This window comes from Lactuca saligna, chromosome 1 (assembly GCF_052625555.1).
Source record: "Lactuca saligna cultivar CGN05327 chromosome 1, ASM5262555v1, whole genome shotgun sequence".
Lineage (NCBI taxonomy): Eukaryota > Viridiplantae > Streptophyta > Magnoliopsida > Asterales > Asteraceae > Lactuca > Lactuca saligna.
Genome location: NC_136417.1, coordinates 98,962,944 through 98,981,987, shown reverse-complemented (window position 1 = coordinate 98,981,987; position 19,044 = coordinate 98,962,944). Strand labels below are relative to the sequence as shown.

The 19,044-nt window shown below is 36.6% G+C and overlaps 1 protein-coding gene across 1 annotated transcript; it reads left to right on the top strand.

Annotated features, from left to right (window-relative positions):
* Positions 1-13,893: 13,893 nt before the first annotated feature.
* LOC145010051 (uncharacterized) lies at positions 13,894-19,001 on the top strand. The gene is made up of 10 exons (XM_078968646.1): positions 13,894-14,524; positions 14,924-15,083; positions 15,176-15,315; positions 15,721-15,781; positions 15,877-15,885; positions 16,169-16,202; positions 16,287-16,307; positions 16,596-16,682; positions 18,012-18,015; positions 18,115-19,001. The coding sequence occupies exons 1-10, from the start codon at positions 13,894-13,896 to the stop codon at positions 18,999-19,001; spliced, it is 2,034 nt and encodes a 677-aa protein (XP_078824772.1).
* The last annotated feature ends 43 nt before the right edge of the window (positions 19,002-19,044 follow it).

Genomic DNA, 19,044 nt, shown 5'->3' with positions numbered 1-19,044 from the left:
CATGTTATTAATAGATGTTCTATGAAACCCCAAGTGCTATAACAAAATCTTTATCTTTCTACAAAAAAAAGGATTTAGTGGCCAAAATTTCAAAATAAATACTTAAAAATGAGATAAAAATCTGAAAACATCTAGAACTTATTTATGTACAGAACAATGATAGCACCTAAATTGTCAAACAATTTGGTCACATTTTGGTATTTTATTCGGAATTTTCATTTAATTAGGACATGAATTTACAAAACCAGGTCTTAGGACTCATGAGTACAAACTAATATTTTTCTCAGGTTTGGGAGAATTATGAGAACCTGTAGAAATTAATTTAGCAAAATTTTCAACTGTTAGCTATTTATTATAATTTTTTCTATTATTTAGACTTAAATTAAAAATAAATAACAAATTATCTTCAAAATTCTCTATAAAATTTCTAGACGCTTATACCCTCTGTTAGAACCAGAATATAAATTTTTACAATTTTTAAGTTCATTTTCATGCCTTTATGGATTTTTGAACACAAGGCACCATGAATTCAATATTATCAATAATGAACCGAACAAACTTTGGGCACTTTACGACACCACTAGTAGGATAGGTAGTTCTTAAATAATGATTTAGTGAATTGTATCTCATTAGAAACTATTTGTTTCATAGGTCACTAGTAGAAATCAATCTCGACAACATTGAATCGCGAAGCTCAAACCGCAAACTCTCCCTAGTGAGTATTCCTAGCTTCTTTTTACTGTTTTCATGTTTTGGGGTGGAAAGCATTCGACCCTTTTATGAGCTATCTGTACAATTTTATGAACTTGTGGAACTGTTTTATGAACTTGCAAAACTCTATTTTGTAAACTTGTTGAGCCTTGGTCTATGAACTTATTGAACTTGGAAAAATATTGTTTTATAAACTTAACCAACTTGGAACGATACTCTTTTATGAACTTTATTTTATGAACTTGTGCTATGAACTTATGTTATGAACTCTTGCTATGAAATTTTTGATATGAACTTGTTATGAAAATTTTATGTTAAGTCCACGAGAACTGAACTACAACCTAGTAACTCGTATTTCGAGAAGACGGTCTTATGGATAGCGCTATTTAGGGTAGATAGCCCCCACTCACCCATAACTGCGAGTGCATATTTCCGTGAACTGACATCATGGAAACCTTGGACATGATGGAATGGGGCAAGAATGTTTGTTAGGATTGGTTGTGAATGGAGTGGTTTGGCATTCAACACTCATTTTGAGTTGGAACTTTGGTTGAACAAATCTATATTTTCTTATTCAAATGGTGTACCTTTACATACCTATGAACTCACCATCTATTTTATAGTTGACCTTAGTTTTGCATGTTATTCAGGAAACGGTTAGTGATCTAAATTAGACATCAACAAGGATTTTCAGTTGATGTTTCTTTTGTTATGTATTAGACTTTGTTGTAGGAGCTAAAAAGTAATTTTATTTCAAATATGATGTAAATTTAAAATGCTCAATGATTATGGTTCGTACTCCTATTTACCTTATGTTATGAGACCTTAGCCTGTCACCCTTCGTGTTTCCGCTTTAACGGGTTGTGACATATTGAGAATGTTTCATGTGAGTTTAACACTAACGTGACCAATGAATCTCTTTTAGTCACATATTTTTCTTTGCAGTTTCAACAACTGCAATAGACTATAAGTTTGTTGTTAAATCCACTATGATGTATTACTGATGGGTTTTAGCCATATGAACATTCCTATGTGCACATATAAACCCTAATGCTTGGATCTAGGTTTCTCTAATTGAACATGCATTGAATCCAAGACTTTTGAACAATAGATCTAGGTAATAACATAAGAAAACAGATCTAGAAGATTACCTTAAGTTTCTTGCTTGAATCTTCTTGTCCTTGGAGCTTAGAGTCACAATTATCACTCCTCTAATGGCTTACAAACACCAACTAGCAAGAGGATGATTATAGAGAGAAGAGAGGGGAGGAAGAAATCGGCTAGGGTTCCTTTTGTGACAAGGGTGCCGATTTTCCATGACCCCTAGGGTCTATTTATACTTGTAAGGTTGCTAGGGTTTCACCCTTAAACCCTAATTGGATAAGTTAGGCCCTAAGCAATCCAATACCCTAATGATAAGCCTTGGATGATTTCAAGGTCTATCCAAATCCCTCAAAACCATCCCCCTTTATCCTTAAGGGATTATAGCCCAAAGTACAACTATCATACACTTGATAGTTTATGCCCTTCTATTTAATTAATCTCTTTAAGTCACCAAATTAATTCCTAATTAATTATGACTTAGATTAATCAAATAGCAATATTATTATTCCTTATATTATTCCAATAATATTTCTTTTCTCATTGTAAATCATCCTATCAAGTTGCTATGGTGAAGGCAACCGAAAAGGACCATGCACAACCGGGTCAAATACTTGCCTAATATAGTTGCAGCCCTAAACACTATTCCAACAGTCTCCCACTTGGATAAGTCTAGTAACTATATATACAAGCATAATCTGATTAGCAATCGTAGCTCTCAAAGACACTGCCAAACTCTGTTCTAATCAATCTTGTCCTTTAGATAAGGGGTCGTACAGTCCTTTATTTAGATATCATGCAGACATTCACATGGAACCAATTGTCTAGCATTTGGTTTCTCGATCTCAGATTTATTCGACATAGAACTTAATCGAACACATCAATTCAGTTCTGACTGGGCCCGACACATAAGTCAAATCTAATCATCGAGCGGCTGAGATATCGCTTTTACCCTCTTAGGACAAAAGTAATAGATAAACTTCGACTTATATCCATTTTCTTATTCATTAATCAACTATACACAACAATGTGTTTTATAACATCAAGTTACTGATGCAGTTTCACATTATCAATGTACAACCAATTAACAAATAACAAACCATATATCTAGGTTTTAAGACCATATGATATTATCGTCTTGCGATCACCCTTTTATCACATTCCATAAGGTGATTCTAGCTAGCGCGGGTTTGTTCCAATGCTCAAAACTAGTTCATAAGCACTCGTGAACGTTGCATCAAAATTTTGCTATGTCTAATACCATTTAGACAATCTACACACCAATTCATGACAATCTTCATTCATACCTACTTCCAACATATGAGCAATTGTGGACAATTCGAATAATTCGATTATTCTTAATAAACTCAATTATTGTGGAAGTCAAAACATGCAAAGTGAAACAATAGTTAAACAATTAACATAAGACAATAACATTACTCATAAATAATCTCTTTCATTTAATCATCAAATGTTAATTACATTTATCTATTATATGTTTCTAATACTATCTAATCTGTACTACTATCATCCTTCAGCCCAATACTCCTAGCATGCTACAAGTGCTTAACCCTACTCAGTCCCTTCGTAAGCGGATCTACTGGATTATCTTCTAATGATATCCTCTTCACCACGAGTTGTCCCTCTTCTACATGATGTCTTATAAAGTGATATTTTCTGTCGATATGTTGAGATCTATCATGATCCATTGGTTCCTGGGTCAAGGCAACCACTCCTTTGTTATCACAGAAAATCTCCATGGGCTCCTTTATGGTAGGTACAACTCCAAGATCACCAATGAAGTTCTTTAACCATATTGCCTCTTTTGACGCTTCGCTTGCTGCAATGTACTCTGATTCACACGTTGACTTAGCTACGGTTTCCTGCTTGGAACTTTTCCAAGTTACTGCTCCTCCATTAAGAGTAAAGACCCAGCCAGACTGCGAACGGTAGTTGTCTCTGTCGGTCTGAAAGCTGGCGTCACTATACCCTCGCACCTTTAGGTCATCACTCCCTCCGAGGACTAAAAACCATTATTTGGTCCTCCAAAGGTACTTAAGGATATTCTTGACTGCAATCCAATGGGCTCTGCTAGGGTTCCCTTGATATCTACTAACCATGCTCAAAGCAAAGGCTACATCAGGGCGAGTAGAAGTCATAGCATACATGATTGAGCCAACTGCGGAAGCGTATGGAACTCGGCTCATTTCTGCTATTTCGGATTCGGTACACGGATTTTGAGTCTTACTCAACTTGGCATTATATTGTATCGGTAATTCTCCCTTCTTCGAGTTTTCCATACTAAAACGTTTTAGTACTTTATCTAAGTAAGTGTTCTGACTAAGTCCTATTAGTCTCCTACTTCGTTCTCTTACTACCCTTATTCCCAGAATATAGGAAGCCTCTCCGAGGTCCTTCATAGCGAAGCACTTCCCAAGCCAGGACTTCACCTCCTGCAGTGTCAGGATGTCGTTTCCTATTAGTAGTATGTCATCGACATACAAAACGCGAAAGCTAAGTATACTCCCACTGGCTTTGACATATACACATGATTCATCTTCACTTCATACAAATAAAACTCTTTGACTTTCTGATCGAAGCAAAGATTCCATCTGCGAGACGCTTGCTTAAGTCCATAAATGGACTTCTCAAGCTTACACACTCTATTTGGATGCTTTGGATCAACAAAACCCTCTGGCTAAGCCATGTAAACATCCTCAGCCAACTTCCCATTAAGGAAGTTGGTTTTGACATCCATTTTCCAAATCTCATAATCATGAAATGCAGCAATTGCTAGCATCACTTTAATAGATTTTATCTTCGCAACTGGTGAGAAGGTCTCATCATATTCAACTCCGGGAGTTTGAGTAAACCCATCGCAACCAATCGCACCTTATATGTGTGTACGTTTCCTTCTACGTCGGTCTTCTTCTTGAAGATCCATTTGCACCCAACGGTCTTACATCCGGGAACATAATCAACCAAATTCCAAACTTGGTTGTCATACTTGGACTGAATCTCGCTGTCCATTGCCTCTTTCCATTTTGCAGACTCCGGGCCTGCCATGGCTTCCTTATAGCTATTAGGTTCATCTAGATTTATTAGTGTACCATCACTAATATACGTGTCCCCTTCGATAGTAATATGAAAACCATAAAACTGGGGTTGAACTCTAACTCTTTCATAACGTCTAAGAGGTAAGGACTCGTCAATCGGTTCAACTGGAGTTTCCTCCTCGGGTTGAGGGCCAGCGGTAGAGGTTCCTTCATCTATCGACTCTTGAATCTCTTCAAGCTCGATTTTCCTCCCACTGTCTCCTTGGCTTATGAGTTCTCGCTCTCAGAAAACTCCTCTCCTCGCAACAAAGACAACATTATCCTTTGGTCTATAGAAGAGATATCCAAAGGATTTCTGTAGGTAGCTGATGAAGATACATTGCTCACTACGAGGTTCGAGCTTGTCGTGAGTATCTTGTCTTATGAAAGCCTCGCAACCCCAAACCTTGATATGTGCTAACGATGAAGCTTTCCCTGTCCACATCTCGTGAGGTGTTTTGGCAACCTTCTTAGTAGGGACTCGGTTAAGGATCTGGGTGGCAGTCTCTAAGGCATGCCCGTAGAATAAGATAGATAGTGAAGCACGACTCATCATAGAGCGGACCATGTCTAACAAGGTTTGATTACGCCTTTCTACCACACCATTCAACTACGGTGTCCTAGGAGGCGTCAATTGTGAAACTATTCCACACTCCTTGAGATAGTTGTGGAATTCAAGACTTAGGTACTCTCCTACTCGATCGGATCGAAGCATCTTGATTTTCCTGCTCAATTGATTCTCCACTTCATTCTTGAACTCTTTGAACTTTTCAAACGTTTCTGACTTTTGTTTGATTAAATAGATATACCCATATCTACTATAGTCATCGGTAAAAGTCACATAGAAGCGGTTCCCATCCTTTGTGGTTGATCTAAACGGTCCACATACATCGGTATGTATGAGGTCCAATAGACCCTCACCCCTTTCACATATACTAGTGAAGGGTGACTTAGTCATCTTTCCAAGCAAACAAGATTCGAATGTGTCATCTTCCCTAAGGTCGAATGACTCCAACACTCCATCCTTTTGGAGTTGGGCTATGCGCTTCTTGTTGACATGTCCAAGACGACAATGCCATAAGGATGCTCTATCTATACTATTGGAAGAATCCATGCATAAAACATCGTTTCCTAGGTTATCTACAATCATAACAGTTTCATAAATTCCATTACATGGTATTGGTTCAAAATATAAGACACCATTTAGATAAGCACAAATAGAACCATTCTCATTATTAAAAGAAAATCTAAATCTGTGTCTAAACAAACCATGAAATGAAATGATGTTTCTTGCCATTTCTGGCGAATAGCAGCAATTGTTCAATTTTAAACATAAACCATTCCTAAGCACTAGAGAATACACTCCAATCTTGGTCACAGGCGACGATCTTCTGTTCCCCATTATTAGATTTATTCTTCCATGCTCCACATCCATATTTCTTCTTAGTCCCTGCAATTCAGAACAAATGTGGTAACCACAACCGGTATCGAGGACCCAAGAAGTAGCATGAGATGAATCATTAGATTTAATTGTATAAATACCTACGAAAGATGGCTTGATCTTTCCTTCCTTGATAGATTGCAGGTACTCTGGGCAGCTTCTCTTCCAATGCCCTATTTTGTGGCAATGGTGGCACTCTGCCTCCTTTGGATTAGGGTTAGGCTTAGCGGGATCAACTTTGGTCCCACTTGAGGAGGAACCATCTCGGGACTTTCCCTTGCGGTGGCTCTTAGACGTAGCCTTCCTCTTCTTTCCTTTTCCTTGCCCAAAGGCCAAAACAGGAGCAGCGGGTGGATTGGGAGTGGGTGCAACAGACTTGTCCTTGAGGTTGCTTTCAGCAACCCTAAGGAGACCTTGGAGCTTACTTAGGGTGACCTCTTCTTTGTTCATGTGGTAGGTTATCCTAAATTGGTTGTAACACGGAGGCAGGGAGTGAAGCACCATGTCGATTGCTAAGTCTTCCCCAAAGTCAACATTCAACTTGCGAAGACGATCGACATACCTTTGCATCTTTTGTAGGTGCAGGTTAGAGATTCACCATGACCCATTTTGGCAGAGATCATGTTAGTGAAGATCTCGTAACGTTCCTGCCTCGCGTTTTGGTGGTATCTCTCCAACAAGTCTTGGTGCATTTCGTACGGATAGATGTCCTCGTAGGACTTTTGGAATTCGGAGTTCATAATGGCTATCATGATGCAATGAACCTTCGTTGTATCATGCTCATGAGTTTCAAAAGCGTTGATTTCAGCAGGAATAGCGATTTTTGGATTGATCTTCTCGAGCTTCTCATCGAGGACATACTCCTTGTCCTCCTAGCGAGCAATCGTGCGAATGTATCTTATCCATTCGCTAAAGTTCGTCCCATCGAAAGTTACCTATTGGCAAAGGCTCATCAATGTGAACGAGCTATTAGCAACGTTGTTTGCGTTCGACATCTACAAATAGAAAGGACAAAGATAGATTAGAATTTGAATCCCTAATAATCACCCAATAAGAAAATTAGGGCTAGGATCCAACAACAATATTTACATATTAGAAAAGGGATGTCGTAATCTAACATGCAAACAATTTGAAGGTAAGTGAATGACGATTCATTAATTCTCCACCATGAAAACATACCTTTAAGTTCTAAATGTATTGAGAATTCCTACGTTTGGATGAGATTCATTGAAACTTTTCAATGGCATGTTTAAATCTCGATATGCCCCTCTCGTTTGTGACTGGGATACTGAGGATCACAAAGTGGGTGTGAATTACCATGCAAATTCACATGGTGTCTTCATTGTAACAATCACCTATTCGATGTGCGGGTAAACCACACACGCTCCATCGAACTATGATAAACAATGAATCACCCTTTGCCACCTTTGCTTAGAACCAATTAGTGTGCCGGTAAACCACACACGCTCCACTGACTTCTTAGCAAGGGTGCAAAGTGTAATTTCATGGGATTGCATCAATTCACTTTTCCTAAAGTAACTAGGATTGGGAATTTTGAAAAACATGTAGTTACTTTGTATTTCATATTATACTTTTAATGAGGAGATGAGGTTGCCCTATTCTACCCGTTCGGCTAACGACGCTCCACTGATCAAGCAAGTGGTGGGTGTGAGTGTACACCCATTAAGCGCCATTTTATAGGCAACAACCTTATACCCACCTTATAGACCGGCTTCGTGAATGTGGCCTACTAACAGTAAGACTAGCAATTTAATTATACACACACACACACACACACACACATATATATATATATATATATATATATATATATATATATATATATATATATATATATATCTTGTAATATTATATTAGTATAGGGTTGGATTTTAAACTTGTAAAATTCTATGGTTTGAAATTTAAATTTTCTAAATTAAACTTTTAATCACAAAACATAAATTTCAAAACTTGAGGGCAAGTTTTAAACTTTTCAAAACATAGGGGATCAAAAAACAAATAATCTAAATTAACATTTAAATACAAAATTATCCATATTTGATTTATTTAATTATTTCTTGCAAAACAATTTACCAATTTAATTAAAATAATTAATCAATTATCACATAAGGAAATTAATATTTAATTAATTGATAAATATCTTCAATTAGGTCAAGATACCCTCGTCCCACTACTGTCTAGGGAGTGGTAAATGCTACGAGCTACCCTGCAGTCTTACAACACTCCCACCTCACCAAAACTGTCCAAACCTTACGGCCGATCCATCAAATTGGACATGCCCGAAGTCGAGCATCTACTCACAATGTCACCTACTGACACGATCAATCATGCTACGCTTATAGCGATCCATACTCCTGGAGCGATAACTTCATCAAATTGTTTCATGCAAGTTCCGTACTATCTCTGGCCCTGCTGGCCTCTCAAATGTTTTTCAGAAGTCTTGGGTGTTTTACCGAAACCCTCCACTAAATGCAGCTGACCTAAACCTCTCTTCCTGAGGTACCCCAAGTCGATCTACCGCCCTCGGCTCTAGATATTATATCATTCAGCGTCTTGCACCCTGATACATTCACCAACTCAATCGTTTGTAGCTAAACTGCGATAGCTGAAGCAACCTCTGCCCTAAACTGGGCTACGACTACTCCCAAGACATATTCTCCAATACCGAAAGCGCAATAGATCACAAAATCAATCCTTGTCACCTGATACAAAAGATCCAAGGTGAACTCAAAATCCTGGCAGTCCTTCTACTAATTGGCTCACCACTGGAGCCGGGACCAAACCCTGATCCTTCCCTTTTCGTGCTCATCCTCATTCTGTAAAGACTCTATTCCCACAGTCCAAGCATAACCAAGAATTCTCCTTCCCATAAGCTTCTTAGATTCTCCAAGACTCTTACCGATTCAACTATGGATCCTATGCTTTTAGTAGTACAGGCCCAATACTACCTTCCATACCTATCCATACTTTTCTCAACAATCCTCCTGAATCCCCTAAGTCACCTACTCCACTAATGCACCAAATATCCACTAAAAAGCAGCACAATACCCACCAAAGCAACTCTTAGACTCCACCTAGGTTCCCAACCTCAACAAACCACCCCACTAAACTCATCGGGGCATATCCTAGGATTTCCTAGGTTCCCAACCTCTCCCTACCATCAGCTGTTGAAGAACTCCCTATGATGGCAGCCATCCACCTCCTAGATATCATCATATCCACTTAGTAGTTGACTCCCATCACTCAAGAGTTCCACAAAGAACAACGCAAGCAGCATTCGTGCAGTAGAGCTCCGATCTAAAGAACTATCATAGATCATTCAGCCCTCTTGCCACAGCTCATTCTATCCACTTCCATCCATCCTCACTCCCAGCTGCCTTATGCATGCAAATTATACACAGAACCAGATCTAATAGACAGATGAATAATAGACGCTACCCTAGGACCCTAACCACATAAGAAAAGGAAATAAGGCCAAATCAGTTATTCTACAGCTATAAGATCCTAACCGTATACAATTTTCCAAGCATACACTTAGCAGTTACCAATATCAATATCATTCTCATTCTAGCATGGCATACAGCACCTCCAAGGCTATATGCATCACATATCAGGCCAATCTATAGTTGACTATTCAGAAATATCATTCAAGTCTAATATCTCATACTACATATAAAGGCATCTCCCCTAGCCCTAACTAGCATGCGATTCTCATATTCATAAATCAAGTCATAACAACTAACATATATGGATATTCTGGTGGATCTTACTTGAGCTTGGTCGATTGCATGCACCATACCCTTTATTTTCTTAGAAAACTTTTTCCTTGAAAACATTTTTCTTTTTGAAAACTTTGCAGATCCTCTATTTGAGTTTAGATACACCCGAAAGTATGTCTGAATCACTCAAACCAAGGCTCTGATACCAACTTGTAACGACCCAAAAATCAAGGGTAAAAATTTCATTTTTATTATTATCAAAACACGGATATCTTTTAAATCCAAGCATTCCAAAACATTATTAATTAAAACATTTATTAGAGTTTGTCCAGAAATCACATATTACAGAAAACACGGGTATGCAATGCGTTCAAGTCGGGCCCTTCCTTTCAAAACCAATGATACTTGAAAGCGTAAACAAAATTGTAAGCATGAAGCTTAGTGAGTTCCCTAGAGCATACCCCAAATAATCACATAAACCATATCAATTGCATAAGCCATGCATCTACACATACAGGGATGCCATGGAAACCATCCAAGGTCTTATACACAAAATCACATATATCATATCAATTGCATAGACCATACATATAAACATATAGAGATGTTATGGAAACCATCCAAGGTCTTACACCAAGTGTCACTAGAAACCCGCATGTGGTCTTAATTACCTGCCATGGGAACCCCCACATTGTTTCACAAACATATATGGATGCCATGGGAACCTTCCAAGGTCTTACACCAGGTGCCATAGGAACCTCCTCGTGGTCTTAGCCCATTCTTATGGGAACCCCCACATGGTCTAATATTCAACTGCCTCAGGAACCCCCCGGAGTCTTCCATACAAGTATCACAAAGACTGCTAACATATCATATATCACATAATTAACAACAATCCGCATATCATAAAATAGGCCATGGGAACCCCCACATGGTCTTCGTATAAATACATAACATATTGACAACACATTCGCAAATATGCACTACATGAAAGGGTCACGAAGACAACTGGCATACTACCTATAACTAATTACCATGGGAACCTTTGTGTGGTCTTCACATAAATACATAATGTATCAACGATATATCCCCAATAAACATCATAACTAGATAAATGGACCGACCTTGGTGCCTTTGACTCATTGGCATGGTGAGGAGACTCACCTCGAATGCAGAAGCTTCCCGAATGACATCCTTAACTGATGCCCCGTTGAATTCTCGAGCTGTCAATACCAATCAACATACCTAATTAGCAATTGAGTTCCATACTATAATCCTAAATACATACATCGGGTAAAATGAGCATTCTACCCCTGGCCCGGTATGATCCAAAACTAAGGCCCAAGCCCAAAACTATAATGTCCATAAATCCATCCCTAAAATCTTACTGGCCTTACTCTAATCCCATAATCTCATTCATTATAATTTTGTTTACTCCAAGCACCCCTTGCGACTAACTTGCCTAAAGTCAAAGGTCAAAGTCAACATTCCATGTTGACCCAACTCGTCGAGTGCATTTAGCAACTTGTCGAGTTCCTTCAGTTGTTCTGCAAACCGGGAAAAAACCCAAGTCAACTCGCAGAGTCACTTGAATAACTCATCGAGTTCCTTAATGTCTAAAGGCCGAAAACTCCAAACCAAAATCTCTTAATCAGCTCACCGAAATCACTCAGGATCCTGAAAACGGGAAAACCCTACCCGACTTGTCGAGTTGGTAAAGTAACTCGTCGAGTCCCTTCAGTTGTTTTTGTGTTTAGTCCTTTCCAGTGGAATCTAAGGCTCCCAATTACAAATCCATTCCTTTAAGACTGAAATACCATGTAAAGTTGCTAACTTTGCATCCATGCAAGGCATCAAGGGTTAAAAATACTTAATCAAAGCTTTTCAAGGGACTTAGAGTATGTAGGAGGGACAAACTTGATAAAGTTAGCAGCTTTAAGTCCCAAAGGCCCTTAGATGTCCAACGAAATCCATATCTTCATATCATGCTTAAAACCAAGAATAGTACCAAGCTAGGCTAATAATGTCCATAAACTTTCATAGAAGAAGATCTAACCAATGGAAGGTTAAGGTTTCGACTTTGTACCTTAAAATGGTTGCCACAGCAGAGTAAACACCGGATCTATAGCCTCTCCCTTCAGTTATAAACCAACTACTTCAAGCTTCTTCACATAAACACCAAAAAGGCACCCATTAAGCCCTCACACACTCAAAATGGGAGATAAGACGCGATTTAGGGTTTCTCTGGAGAAAGGGGTGATAAGGGAGGCTACAAGTGAGGCTTAAGGCCTTTAAATAGGATACAAACCTTGAAAATTAGTGTTTTCCTTTACAGTGTTTACTCGTCGAGTTGGGGCCTTCCAACTCGTCGAGTAGATCCACAGTCCCGTGTCCTCATAAATAATCTCTACTCGACGAGTTGAAGCTCGTAAACTCGTCGAGTTCCAATCCAAAACCCTAAAAATTCTGAAAATAATTTGATACCTGAGACAAGCATTACATCTTAACATGTTAATCACATATTTGTTAATAGGAAAACTTGAAGCCGAAACCAAAAAAACAAAACAATACTGAAATCGAACCTAAAATCCTAGAAACCGAACCGAAAAAGACTCATAGAAAGACCATGAGACCGGACCATTCTCAAACCGAGTCCAAAAAACTGAACTTTTTTAGACTGACCAAGACTTGTCTAAAATCGAAACCGTCTATCTATGTACAACTCTAGTGTAGAATTATAAGTTACATGTGGGAGTTTTTCTCTGAAAATCTCTATAGGGGCTTAGTTTGCCCATTAAAAAAGTTCGAACCTAGAGTACTTGGTGAAATATTGCATGTAGACTTCTATTTAATTTGTTTGTCGTATAAAAAAAAAAGCCCGACAGGAGACCCATGATCCATCAATCAGCAATGGGTCTATAAGTGGGCTTCGGCTTGGTAGAGTTGGGCGCATATGTCCGATCCATGTTAGTATTTTATTAACATATAATGGGTGAGATAAAGGACCAAGCCAATTTTACTTCATAAGTCATATATAGTTCATATATCCATTAAGTTTAGTACGATTTCAATTTTCAATCTACCCCTATCCTATACTAAAAGTTCTAATCCAAAGTTCCAAACAAACATTGTAAATAGGTGTTTTTTTCCTAAATTGAAAATCGCTGAAATGGTTTGAAAAAAAAAAAAAAAAAAAAAAAAGAACGGTTCATAGAAAACCGAGTAATCCAAATCGCCGGTTTAGGAGTGGATATCATTAAAACTGGTGGGCCGATTTTTTGTATCCGATTTTAAAAGATTATATATATATATATATATATATATATATATATATATATATATATATATATATATATATATATATATATATATATATATATATATATATATATATATATATATATATATTGTATCTTATGAATAGTAAAATATCACAATTTTTGTCTATTGCCGTCCCTATACTTCCGTTTCTTGTATTGGTTCTTTGTCATTTCCTTATGTTTTGGTTTGTTTCTCATTTTATTGCTTCTTTGTCGTATATGTGCTTCTCCTGTTCATTTCTTTTTTGGTTTCTAGATATTTCTTTATTTTCCGTATGTGTATCCCTTTCTTTTATCCGTATGTCAATTCTTTTATTTTATCCTTCACTTTCATTCTTCTGCCTCCTTCTTGCTCTCTCTTTCAGGTAATATTCTTCTGTTTTTTTTTTGTTTGCTTCTTTTGCTGTGATTTTTCGATCCGGATGTTGTTGCTGTGTTGTGTGTTTATTTTGTCGTGGCTGTTCCGTCGAAACGGAGAGCTGATGATGGTGGTCCGTCGTGGTCCGTCGTCTGTTCCTCCCTCTGTCGGTTGTCGGCGCAGGTCTCGACGTTTACAACCATTATCTCTTCTTCCCGACTACATGGATTGTGGTGACTGTACGTGTGTTTGTGCCTACTGCGGTGCGTTGTTCTGGTACATTGAGAGAGTCGTTAATACATCTACAACTGATCCTCCCAGATATAATCATTGTTGTAGAGGTGGAGATGTTGTACTTCCTTATCCTTCCATGTTTCCCACCGACTTTGTTGCTCTGTATCAAAATTCGGGTTTTTTAAGGGATATTAGGGCTTATAACAGCATGTTTTCTATGACTTCTTTTGGGGCAAACGTAGATGAGGATGTGAATGATAACCGTCGTCCTTATGTTTTTAAGATATCTGGTCAGATTAGCCACAAGATTGGGTCCCTCTGTCCGGATCCTATAAAGGGTCCGAGGTTTCTGCAACTATACCTCTTTGATACTGGGAACGAAGTAGAAAACAGATTGAGGCCTTTTGATCATCCTTCAAAGAGCGATTTAGATTGTAACATTGTCAGCTATCTGGTCAACTTTTTGGGGGCTAATAACGAATATGTGCGCACCTTCAAGACTGCAAAAGAAATAGCAGAAGAAAGTAATTTACAGTCATATGCAGTGTGACTGTTTAACAATGTTGCGGATCTTAGGTATGATTTGCCTTCGTCTGGGTCTTTGGGTTGTATAGTAACCGGTGATGACACAATCTCTACAACATATGACATCATTATCCATTCGTAATCGGGTCGGCCTCAACGTATCAGTAAGCTGCATCCAAGCTATATGCCATTATAATACCCGCTTTTGTTTCCATATGGTGAAGAAGGTTGGTCACCCCGTTTGAAAATTAGAAATAGGATTGGTGCAATAGCTCGAAATCTTACCATCAATATGTATTATGCCTATCAAATTCATGCCCGTCATCATATCTGGTCTCCTATTGTAAACTCATCTCGGCTCTTTCAACAATTTTTGGTTGATGCATACACATGTATAGAAGAATGTCGTCTTGATTACATTGTAAAACATCAATCTAATCTTCGGTCTGATTATGTTAGCGGCCTGTATGATGCACTTTCGAAGGGAGATAGGGAGGCAAGTGTTGTTGGCAAACGTGTATTCTTACCAGCATCATTTACCGGTGGTCCCCGATTCATGTATAGTCATTATCAAGACGCACTTTCTATATGTAGGGTGTATGGCAATCCACAATACTTTATTACTTTTACATGTAATGTAAAATGACCAGAAATAACTCGTACATGGATACACATATGCAAGGAGATGTTCACAGCAGAGCTGATATCATTGCTAGAGTGTTCAACATCAAGGTTCATGAGTTTGTTTGGTTTCTAAAACAGGACAAAACCTTTGGCGAGGTTGAAGCATGTATGCTTTCGATTTCATATTCCTTTCATGTACGGGTTATTTATCATAAAGATAATACTTTCCAAATACGACTCTTTATAGATATGTTACCATTTGTCTTTCAATTTTTGTAATGAACGGTTACCATATTTTTTAATATTTGTTTTTACCTATGTTTATTAATGTTTTTTGGTTATCGTTTCGTACAGCTTCAAGTTCCATGTTATTATCACTTGATAAAAATGTTTACTTTATGCTATCATATGATTTCATTCTTATCCATGAATATTTCACTTAACACACATGTTTCCCAATGTACTCGATCAGTTGATGCTTTCAAGCACACCTATCTACTCATATATAGTAATTTACATTTTTACTTTTTTTTATGCTTTTATGAGTCATTACATTTTTTTATGCTTTTAGCTCTCACATTTGTTACATACTATAAGAGCTATACATTACATTCCATATCTGGATCGAAATGGTATATTAGATTCAAAACATTCCTTTTTATTCATAGATAATAGTATTTGGTTTTTATTTATTTATTTAGTTTTTTATTTCTGTTTTTTTTTTCAGTCTGTCACGGTTTTGTACCTCTCACATTTTTATGGATTTCTACCTTTTTAATATGATGTGATTTTTATCATGATATCATTATGATGTCATATTATAACAATGTTGCATTGATTACATAATGCATAGCTTATTTGATTCATGAAGAATATATATCTTTGTAGATATCAATCATAATAATCATCATTTCCAAATTTACCCCTTTGTAGATATGTTGCCATCTGTATTTCCAATTTTATAACAAATGGTTAGCATATTTTTTGATATTTATTTTTGCATATGTTTGTTAATATAGTTATTTACATCTTTTACCCTTGGTTATCAACAATGTTTTTTAGTGGGTTTTTTTGTTATAATTTGGTAGAAGTTGAATTTTTCTGTTATCTCCCTGTTCATCTGCTTTCTATATGTAGGGTCCATGGCCATCCACAATGGTATATCGATTTTACATGTCATGTGAAGTCGGCAGAAATAACAGAGTACATGGATACACATATGCAAAGAGATTTCTAAAACACAACAAAACATTTGGTGAGGCTGAACGATATATGTTTTGCATTTTCTCTTCGTTTGAGATATATTTTAAATATAATGTTATTCTTACCATGAAATTATTAAGACGTGATGTCATTTTGGTATTCCAATTTTGTTTTTTACATTTTTAACCCTTTGTTTTGAACATTCTTTTTTATTGTTTTTTTTTTTTTGTTATAATTTGGTAGAAATTGAATTCTTCTGTCATTTCCCTATTCATCTACTTTCTATATGTAGAGTTTATGTCAAATCACAATGGTTTATCGTTTTACAGAGTACGTGCATACACATATGCAAAGACATGTCCACAGTAGAACACATACGATTGCTTTAGTCGTCAACATCAAAGTTCATGAGTTTTTTCGGTTTATAAAACAGAACAAAACATTTGGTGAGGCTGAAGCATATATGTTTTGCATTTTGTCTTCGTTTGAGATATATTTTAAATATAATGGTATTGTTACCATGAAATCGTTACCATGAAATCATTAAGACGTGATGTGATTTCAGTATTCCAATGCTTACATGATTCATATTTTATTTGATTCATATCCGGCTATATGTCTTTGCAAACATAAGTTGTATTAAAGATCATTTCCAAAGGTACCCCTTTGTACATATGTTACCGTTTGTCTTTGAATTTCAGTAACGAATGATTAACATACTTTTTAGTGTTTGCTTTAGGTGTGTTTTATAATAATTTTTTTGCTATGATTTGTTACATATTGAATCCTCCTGTTATTTGGCTGCAATAAAAGCTTTTAGTTCATGCTGGTACATGGTTTCGTCCTGATTATTGAAGATTTTATTTTACATTACATTACATATCTTCCTACGCATGGTATATAACATTCAAAGTATATAAATTATGCGATTGACAATTTACTTTTTTTTTTCCTCTTTTTTTGTTTACTTCATTTTTTTTTTTTTAAGTTCTAATTGTAATTTTTTTCTCCATATTATAACAGCTATACATTACATTCCATATCTTCCTACACATTTTTTTTAAGTTCTAACTGTAATTTTATTGGTTTCTTTTTTCCTTTCTTTTTCGCTCTGTTTCTTACTTTTTGTATCTGTTAATTTTTTAACACACTCTATTACATTCCATATTATATAATATTTGGTTCACTTATTTGGCAAAAGTATATTTGATTGAATTTTCAAAATTTGTTAATATATTGGTATCTTTTTTATGCTAATTTTGTATCTCCCTTTTATTTTTAGCATGAAATCATTAAGATGTCATGTTATACTAGTATGGGACTGTTCACAGTATCCATATTTTATTTGATTCATATAGCTTTCTATATCTACTAGCATTTGTCTTTCGATTTTGGTAACAAATTGTTAACATATTTACTACAGTTTGTTTTTAAGTGTGTTTCTTAATGCTTTTTTAGTTATAATTTGGTAGACATAGAATCTTCATGTTCTTTGCCACTCACGAGAGCTTTTACTTTATGCTCACATACGCTTCTCTCCATATTATAACATGTCTACATTAGATTCCATATCAATCTGAAAGATGTACGCTTTTTAATATTTTTATTATTATTATTAGTTTTTTTTATCTATATTCCATTAAATATTATATTTTTCAGTTTCGTATCTGTTTAGATATTAACTTCAATGTATGCTTACACACTTATTTAGAAATAGAAAAATATTAAAAGTTAATATTTTGAAATTTCTTCATAATTACAGATTTGTACACTATCGAATTCCAGAAGAGAGGTCTTCCGCATTGTCATACTTTACTTTGGGTAAACAGTTCAGACAGAATAAAAAATCCAATTGATATTGACAAATACATTACAGCAGAGTTGCCGGATCCAATTAACGAGGTAGAATTGTACGAGACGATAACAAGTTGCATGATTCATGGCCCGTGTGGATCGCTTAATGAAAAGGCTCCATGTATGAGGGATGGTAAATGTACTAAACATTTCCCTCGACCCTTTGTTGACAGTACATTCTTTGACAGAGAGGGATATGTACGGTACAAACGTAGCGTAGATGCACATCATACTACCCGATATGGACAGGTTGTAGACAATGGATATGTGGTGCCCTACAATAAAAGGCTTTGTTCCCGTTTCCGTTCACACATCAATGTTGAATACTGTGGCTGGAATATGATGATTAAGTACCTGTTCAAATATATTTCCAAAGGAGCTGATCGCATAAGATACACACTCCAAAAGGCAGAATCAACCAATCAGTTATCTGCAGCGCTACCCACTACTAGTCATAATAGATCCGAAAATGAAGATATATGTGTTGTAAACGAGGTACATAATTTTTTGGATGGGCGCTACATATGCCCACACGAAGCAGCATGGTGGATTTTAGACTTCCGTATACATGAACGTCATCCAGCTGTACAGATTCGAACTGTACATGAGGAAAACATGCAACAATTGTTGTTCAATGGAGAAAACACAATACCTGAAATACTATCAAATCTGAACATTAATATTACCACCCTACTTGCATGGTTTGAAAGTAACGCAAGAGATGCAACAGGTCATGATTTGACATACCTGGATTATCCAAAATCTTACAAATGGGAAAAGTCATCTAAGTCATAGAGCCGAAGAATTTATGACTCATCAAAAACAGTAGGTCGGCTTG